General features: G+C 56.3%; 1 protein-coding gene across 1 annotated transcript in view; it reads right to left on the bottom strand.

The window, feature by feature from the left end:
- Positions 1-8287, bottom strand: part of LOC114483887 (AP-2 complex subunit alpha-1) — a 37130-nt gene that overhangs the window by 18123 nt on the left and 10720 nt on the right. Inside the window, exons 2-4 of the mRNA XM_028478329.2 lie at positions 2555-2623; positions 2282-2424; positions 1186-1379 (exon numbers count right to left, since the gene is read on the bottom strand). Coding sequence (XP_028334130.1) covers positions 1186-1379; positions 2282-2424; positions 2555-2623 — 406 coding nt within the window. The remainder of the gene's footprint in view (positions 1-1185; positions 1380-2281; positions 2425-2554; positions 2624-8287) is intronic.

Below are 8287 nucleotides of genomic sequence, written 5' to 3'. Positions count from 1 at the left end.
GGGTCGTATGGTAGTTTTATTTGTAGTTTTTTAAGGAACCTCCATACTGTTCTCCATAGTGGCTGTATCAATGTACATTCCCACCAACAGTGCAAGCGGGTTCCCTTTTCTCCACACCCTCTTCAGCATTTTTTTTGTAGATTTTTTGGTGATGGCCATTCTGACCGGTGTGAGGTGATGCCCTCCAACATTTCTGAATGACTGTCTTCTCCCCATCATTCCAGTCTCAAATTACATGCCACCTTTGCAGAGACCCCCCCTGATGAGTCTGACTTAAGTCGCCTTCCCCACCAGCTCTGCTGCCCCCCCACTACCCGGTTTTGTTTTCTTCAGAGGAACTGTCACTCTCCGAACTCAACTCACTTCCTTGCCTATGTGTTTGCTCTTTGGATTCCCCCCGAGACGTAAGCTCCCCGAGGATGGGCATGACTGTCTCCGCTGCTCCCTCCTGCCTCCCCACGCCCGGAACAGTGCCCGGCACACTGCAGGTGCTCAAGAAGTGTTTGCTGAACAACCTCCTGCTTCAGAAAGATCACACAGGCTGATCCACCACCCTTCACGCCTTTCCCTTTTCCACAGCCAACTCCTCCTCCTCACCCAGGGCTCAGCCTGATCCCACTTCCTCTGAGAAGCCCTCCCTGGGCCCCCAGGCTAGGTCAGGCGGGCCTACTACATGCCCTATGGGCTTCTGCACCCCACAGCATGGTTCTGAGAGGAAATATATGTTTCATCCTGAAATTATTCAATCGATGTTTATCCCCCACTCTAGACCGTGAACACCGGGAGGAGGATGAGCGTGTCCATTTCTGGTCACGGCTACATCCCCAGCGATCAGCACGGCGCCTCGCACATATGTGCTCAACAGATGTTTGTGGAATGAATGAATGGAGAAGAGGCAGAAGTTCTGGAGGGCTGTCACCGACATAACTTAAGGTTATCACCTCTTCTGTACTAGATGTCAAAGGTCAATCAGATAGACATCCCACCGGCTTTGCTGGGAAGCTGCCTTACACTGTTGAGTCACTTTGGTGAGATGACAAGAGACAACCATGGGGCTGCCACCGGAATCAGCATGGTGCCAAGCCTGGCTGGGAGACCTTGGGCAGGTGACAGGGCCTCTCTGACCCTCAAACTGGGTTGGGTCTTGTCTACCCCATCCCCCCACCTGGGTCCCCAACGCCTCACCCAGCCACCAAGATGCGAGGGATGTCAGCGGCAAAGGCCTCGCCCATCTCACGGCTGCCCACGTTGGCGATGCAGTGCAGGGCCAGGCACATGAAGGTGGGGTTGCGGCTGGCCAGGTCGTTCTTGATGGCGTTATTGATGAGCCGGATCAGCTCCGAGGTGGAGTTCACCAGCACCGAGATGAACAGGTAACCCTGGGTTGGGGGGGAGGTGGGGGGCTTGGAGCCTCGTGGCTAACCGGCCCTAGACCCCAAACCTCAACCCCGGAGTCTGCACTTCCAGCCCCTCCCCCTCAGACCCAGGATCCAGGCCCCGGGCCCCTCCCCCCTCAGACCCAGGGGTCCCGGCCCCCAACCCCTCCTTCCTCAGACCCAGGAGTCCCGGCCCCCAACCCCTCCCTCCTCAGACCCAGGAGTCCAGGCCCCCGGCCCCTCCCCCCTCAGACTCACCATCTGCTTCTCCGTGTACTTGTTGGAGCTCAGCAGGTTCACGGCCTCCATGTGCCCAAAGTCGATGTCGTGGCCGAGCAGGAAAATGAAGAGCAGTTTACACACATACTTTTTCTTGCTGTAGCCGTCCAAGGCTTTGTCCCCTGGGGCCAGAGGAAGGAAGAAAGGGGAGGCAAAAATGAGGAAGCATCATACCTACAAGTCCCAGGTATCCCAGCCCCAGTGCACAGCCCGCTCCTCCCACAGACCCAGGAGCCTGGGCCCCCGGCATACCCTTGAACTTGGAGCGGATGTTGGCCAGTTCCTTGTTGATTCTCTTAATCTCCGCCTCCTTGCTCTTACCTGGAAGGGAGAAGGCAAGACAGGTCAGGAGGGTCCCAGAGAGTTGAGCCGCCTGCCCTCACTTTCCTGGGCAAGGTCCCTCCGGCTGGACGGGCAGACTCTCCCCACCCTGGGGCTCCAGGCCCAGGGCGCTGAGGCAAGGCCTGGGCCCTGTTTCTAGCTGGGAGCTTCCAGGAGGTGGGAACCTCGGCTCTTTGGTCCCTACCACCCAGAGGAGAAGCCCAGCACACACTTTGGGGCACTCCCTGCCTCCCTCCCTCCTCCAGCTCCTGTCCCACCCATAGCCCCTCCCCCCTCAGACTCACTATCTGCTTCTCCGTGTACTTGTTGGAGCTCAGCAGGTTCACGGCCTCCATGTGCCCAAAGTCGATGTCGTGGCCGAGCAGGAAAATGAAGAGCAGTTTACACACATACTTTTTCTTGCTGTAGCCGTCCAAGGCTTTGTCCCCTGGGGCCAGAGGAAGGAAGAAAGGGGAGGCAAAAATGAGGAAGCATCATACCTACAAGTCCCAGGTATCCCAGCCCCAGTGCACAGCCCGCTCCTCCCACAGACCCAGGAGCCTGGGCCCCCGGCATACCCTTGAACTTGGAGCGGATGTTGGCCAGTTCCTTGTTGATTCTCTTAATCTCCGCCTCCTTGCTCTTACCTGGAAGGGAGAAGGCAAGACAGGTCAGGAGGGTCCCAGAGAGTTGAGCCGCCTGCCCTCACTTTCCTGGGCAAGGTCCCTCCGGCTGGACGGGCAGACTCTCCCCACCCTGGGGCTCCAGGCCCAGGGCGCTGAGGCAAGGCCTGGGCCCTGTTTCTAGCTGGGAGCTTCCAGGAGGTGGGAACCTCGGCTCTTTGGTCCCTACCACCCAGAGGAGAAGCCCAGCACACACTTTGGGGCACTCCCTGCCTCCCTCCCTCCTCCAGCTCCTGTCCCACCCATGGCTCCGGTTACCACTGCACCAGCCCCCAGCTGAAATATGTCCCTGGCAGGAAATATGTAATGAATGAATGAATGAAGAGATCGGCTGGCTGCCTTCGAGCTGGCCCCCTGGACCCTCACCCTGACCACAGCCCCAGAGCTCAGCGTCTCCTGAAAACTGCTCGGCCCACACCTTCTCAATTCCAGCCAGTTGCCAGGCATTGGGTCCTGAGCTCCCAGCTCCCCACCTCCGCCACCCCCCCTCCCGCCCCCGATCCCTGCTCAAAACCTGCAGTTCTCTCCATCCACCCCCCTCCAGCCTGGCCCACAGACCAACTTCCTCCCTCTCCCCTACACGTCTGTCTGTGACAGCCCTGCACTTCTGACAAGGTCCACCCGGGGACGACTTGAGAGGGCCTTCCGGGGTCCCCCGGGCCAGGTCCCACGCTTCCTCTGTGCTCTCGGATGCCCAGGTGTCCCCATCAGAGCGAGATCCAACTGGATGGTGATCGGGTCTCGGCCTCCCTCACCACTGGCTATGTCCCTCCTCACGCCCCCCAGTTCGAGCCAGACTTCACCATCTCACCCTTGACAGGCTCCACTGTTCACTCAGCTCCTCCAAACAGAAAGCTGGGTGTGCTCACCCCCTCACTCAAGCTGTCGCCATGTCCTCTTGGCTCGACCTTCAGAACATGTAACCACACACCTCCACCACGACCCCCTCATCCAGACCCCATGCCCGCCCAGCCAGATCACTGTGGCAGCCTCCTTTCTGGCATCCCTGCTTCCCACGGGGGGGATTCCACCCCGTGACTACCAAGCCCTCTGGCCCTGCCCTGGCCACCCCACCAGTGTCACCCCTCACCATCTTGCTGTGTGTCCCCACCTCACAGGCCTCCGTCAGTTCCAGGGACAATTCATACTCCTTCCCACCTCCAGGGCCTTTGCACGTGCTGTGCCCTCCACCTGCCCATCTATCTGGTTATCTTCTCATCACTTGGGTCTCAGCTCTTGTCATCTCCTCCAAGAGGCCTTTCTTGGCCAATTCTCTATATATTTATTATTGTTATTTATGGGTCGTGCCGCATGGCTTGTGGGATCTTAGTTCCCCAACCAGATATGGAACCAGGGGCCCTGGCAGTGCAAGTGCGGAGTCCTAACCACTGGACTGCCAGGAAATTCCCTCTTGACCAGTTCTTTAAAGTCAGTGCCTTCTTCTTCTGTTTCCATCATTTTAAAAAAATGTCCTGGGACTTCCCTGGTGGTCCAGCAGTTAAGACTCCGGGCTCCTGGGCTTCCCTGGTGGCACAGTGGTTAAGAATCCGCCTGAGGGGCTTCCCTGGTGGCGCAGTGGTTGAGAGTCCGCCTGCCGATGCAGGGGACACGGGTTCGTGCCCCGGTCCGGGAAGATCCCACATGCCATGGAGTCCCGCCCCCGATCCCTGCTCAAAACCTGCAGTTCTCTCCATCCACCCCCCTCCAGCCTGGCCCACAGACCAACTTCCTCCCTCTCCCCTACACGTCTGTCTGTGACATCCCTGCACTTCTGACAAGGTCCACCCGGGGACGACTTGAGAGGGCCTTCCGGGGTCCCCCGGGCCAGGTCCCACGCTTCCTCTGTGCTCTCGGATGCCCAGGTGTCCCCATCAGAGCGAGATCCAACTGGATGGTGATCGGGTCTCGGCCTCCCTCACCACTGGCTATGTCCCTCCTCACGCCCCCCAGTTCGAGCCAGACTTCACCATCTCACCCTTGACAGGCTCCACTGTTCACTCAGCTCCTCCAAACAGAAAGCTGGGTGTGCTCACCCCCTCACTCAAGCTGTCGCCATGTCCTCTTGGCTCGACCTTCAGAACATGTAACCACACACCTCCACCACGACCCCCTCATCCAGACCCCATGCCCGCCCAGCCAGATCACTGTGGCAGCCTCCTTTCTGGCATCCCTGCTTCCCACGGGGGGGATTCCACCCCGTGACTACCAAGCCCTCTGGCCCTGCCCTGGCCACCCCACCAGTGTCACCCCTCACCATCTTGCTGTGTGTCCCCACCTCACAGGCCTCCGTCAGTTCCAGGGACAATTCATACTCCTTCCCACCTCCAGGGCCTTTGCACGTGCTGTGCCCTCCACCTGCCCATCTATCTGGTTATCTTCTCATCACTTGGGTCTCAGCTCTTGTCATCTCCTCCAAGAGGCCTTTCTTGGCCAATTCTCTATATATTTATTATTGTTATTTATGGGTCGTGCCGCATGGCTTGTGGGATCTTAGTTCCCCAACCAGATATGGAACCAGGGGCCCTGGCAGTGCAAGTGCGGAGTCCTAACCACTGGACTGCCAGGAAATTCCCTCTTGACCAGTTCTTTAAAGTCAGTGCCTTCTTCTTCTGTTTCCATCATTTTAAAAAAATGTCCTGGGACTTCCCTGGTGGTCCAGCAGTTAAGACTCCGGGCTCCTGGGCTTCCCTGGTGGCACAGTGGTTAAGAATCCGCCTGAGGGGCTTCCCTGGTGGCGCAGTGGTTGAGAGTCCGCCTGCCGATGCAGGGGACACGGGTTCGTGCCCCGGTCCGGGAAGATCCCACATGCCATGGAGCGGACATGGGTTCAATCCCTGGTCCGGGAAGATCCCACATGCCGTGGAGCAACTAAGCCCGTGCGCCACAACTACTGAACCTGCACTCTAGAGCCTGCGAGCCACAACTACTGAGCCCAAGTGCCTACAGCCCGTTCTCCACAACAAGAGAGGCCACTGCCATGAGAAGCCCCCGCTCACCGCAACTAGAGAAAGCCCACGCACAGAAACGAAGACCCCAATGCAGCCAAAAATAAAATAAATAAAATATATTTCTAAAAAATAAATTTAAAAAACAAAAGAAAAAAAAAACGCCATGCTCCCAATGCAGGGCGCCCGGGTTTGATCCCTGGTAAGGGAACTAGACCCTGCATGCCACAACTAAAGACCCAGTGCAGCCAAATAAATAAATATTTCTTAAAAAAGTCTTCCCTGGCTCATTTCACACCATGTAACTACTTTATTTATCTTTACTGTCAAACCTCGGCTCCCCCTTCAGATTACAAGCATCACAGGGGAGCTTCTAGAACGGTGCCCGGCATATAGCAGGTGCTTAATAAATGGCTGGTCATCTGAATGGTGGAGCCTGGTCTGACCCATGGCTGTGTCATCCACATGTGGCCAGGCAACTGGAAGGTTCAAATGAATGAATGAATGAAGGAGAAAGCAAGGGTATGTGCTCTCTTTCTCTTTAGAAATCCTGCCTCACCACCTACTCCCAACTTCCGGGGAAGCTCCCATAAGCCTCAGTTCAGCTATCACCTCCTCCAGGAAGCCCCTTCTGATTAGCACCTCCTGATCAGTTCCAAATAGACGCTAGAGCTGCCGTGTCCAATACGGCAGCCATCGGCCAGGTGGCTCTCAAGCACCTAAAACATGGCTGTTCCCAACTGAGATGGGCAGTAAGTGGCAAAGACACACGGGATTTAGAAGATTGAGTGTGGAAAAAAAAAAAAGAAACGTAGGGACTTCCCTGGAGGCACCGTGGTTAAGACTTTGTGCTCCCAATGCAGGGGGCCCGGGTTCAATCCCTGGTCAGGGAACTAGATCCCACATGCATGCCACAACTATGGAGCCTGCCTGCCGCAAGTAAGACCCGGCACAACCAAATTAATTAATTTAAAAAAAGAAATGTAAACTATCTCATCACAAAGTTAGAAATATAATTAGTTGTTTAAAACTTTTTAAATCAAAAAAAATTTAAAATATTGAATACATGTTGAAATGAGAATATTTAGTTGCCCGCATGTCGCAACTAAAAAGATCCCACGTGCCACAACTAAGACTTGGGGCGGCCAGAATAAAATAAATAAATAAATATTAAAAAAAGAATACTGGGGGTGTATCAGATTATACAAACATATTATTAAAATTAATTTGGCCCATTCCGTTCTTCTTTCTACTAACAAAAAAGTGGTTCCTGAAGAAGTTAAAAACCACACATGCGGGGCTTCCCTGGTGGCGCAGTGGTTGAGAGTCCGCCTGCCGATGCAGGGGACACGGGTTCGTGCCCCGGTCCGGGAAGATCCCACATGCCGCGGAGCAGCTGGGCCCGTGAGCCATGGCCGCTGAGCCTGCGCGTCCGGAGCCTGCACTCCGCAATGGGAGGGGCCACAGCAGTGAGAGGCCCGCGTACCGCAAAAAAAAAAAAAACCCACACATGCGGCTTGCCCTCTGGGTAGCGCTGCTCTTGGGCCCTTCCTGGGCTCCCACACTGCCCAAGTCACCTCCCTCAACGCTGCTGTGCGTGTCTGGGTCTGCTGCTGTCCCCAGACCACACCAGAGCCCCGAGGGTAGGGCCAGCGTCTGCCACTTTTCTGGGTAGTGACTCCACGTTCCACCGGCTTACTGAGTGCCTGAGCTCAGGAAAGGCATGAAGATGTGAAAAAAAAAAAGGGTCTGAAGAGGTACAGAGTGACCCTTTCCCAGGCCTCAGGGAGGGAGGGAGGTCTCTGGGGCCCAGGCGATGAAGGGCCAGTACCTCAGTGATGAGGCTGAATTGGCCTGTGTGGCCCAGAGGCCATCTGATGCTTCATTTATTAATTACACGTTTCCTAAGCCCTGTGGGCCAGGCCTGAGTGGGGCGACGCTGGGGACCCAGGACCCACGCAGATCTGGCACTTTTGATCCTCCCCCAGGGACTCCTGGCTTGGTGGGGCGCAGGCAGCGGGGCCCTGTCCCCACACCTGAGCGAGATGGGTGCGATTGGAGGTCACCCAGACACCCGCGGGGGCCTTGCTGGTGGCTGCCAAGAATAGGGGACATTTGAGGAGGGCCGTGAAAGATGAGGAGGGTTCAGGAGCAGTTCACCAGCGAGAACTAAGCCAGAACCATGTCACACTGTTGAGGTGTGCCCACCAGACGGTGGCCAGCGGGTCAGGACAGCGCCTCCCTCTGGGGGCAGGGCAGGCGCGGTGACCAGCACGGCAGCGCCTCAAAACTGGTGCGCATGCTCCGTTCTCCTCCTAACCTGAGGATGACCACACAATTGCTCTAATCAGTTGCCTTAAAGCTATTCTGTAGGGACGAGAAAAAAAAAAAAAATCAAACAGCTTTCATAAATGGACCATATAGCACACAGTGGCTGCCTAACTTTTACCACAGATAGACGGATATCTGAACGGCAATTAAATTACTGAGCCTAGAGACCTCTCTGGCCTTCGTTTACCTCTATTAAAAGCTTCAAGAAGCAGGCAGGGCTTCCCTGGTGGCGCAGTGGTTGCGCGTCCGCCTGCCGATGCAGGGGAACCGGGTTCGCGCCCCGGTCTGGGAGGATCCCACATGCCGCGGAGCGGCTGGGCCCGTGAGCCATGGCCGCTGAGCCTGCGCGTCC

Source organism: Physeter macrocephalus, chromosome 17, assembly GCF_002837175.3.
Source record: "Physeter macrocephalus isolate SW-GA chromosome 17, ASM283717v5, whole genome shotgun sequence".
NCBI lineage: Eukaryota > Metazoa > Chordata > Mammalia > Artiodactyla > Physeteridae > Physeter > Physeter macrocephalus.
This window is presented reverse-complemented; position numbering and strand designations above follow the sequence as displayed.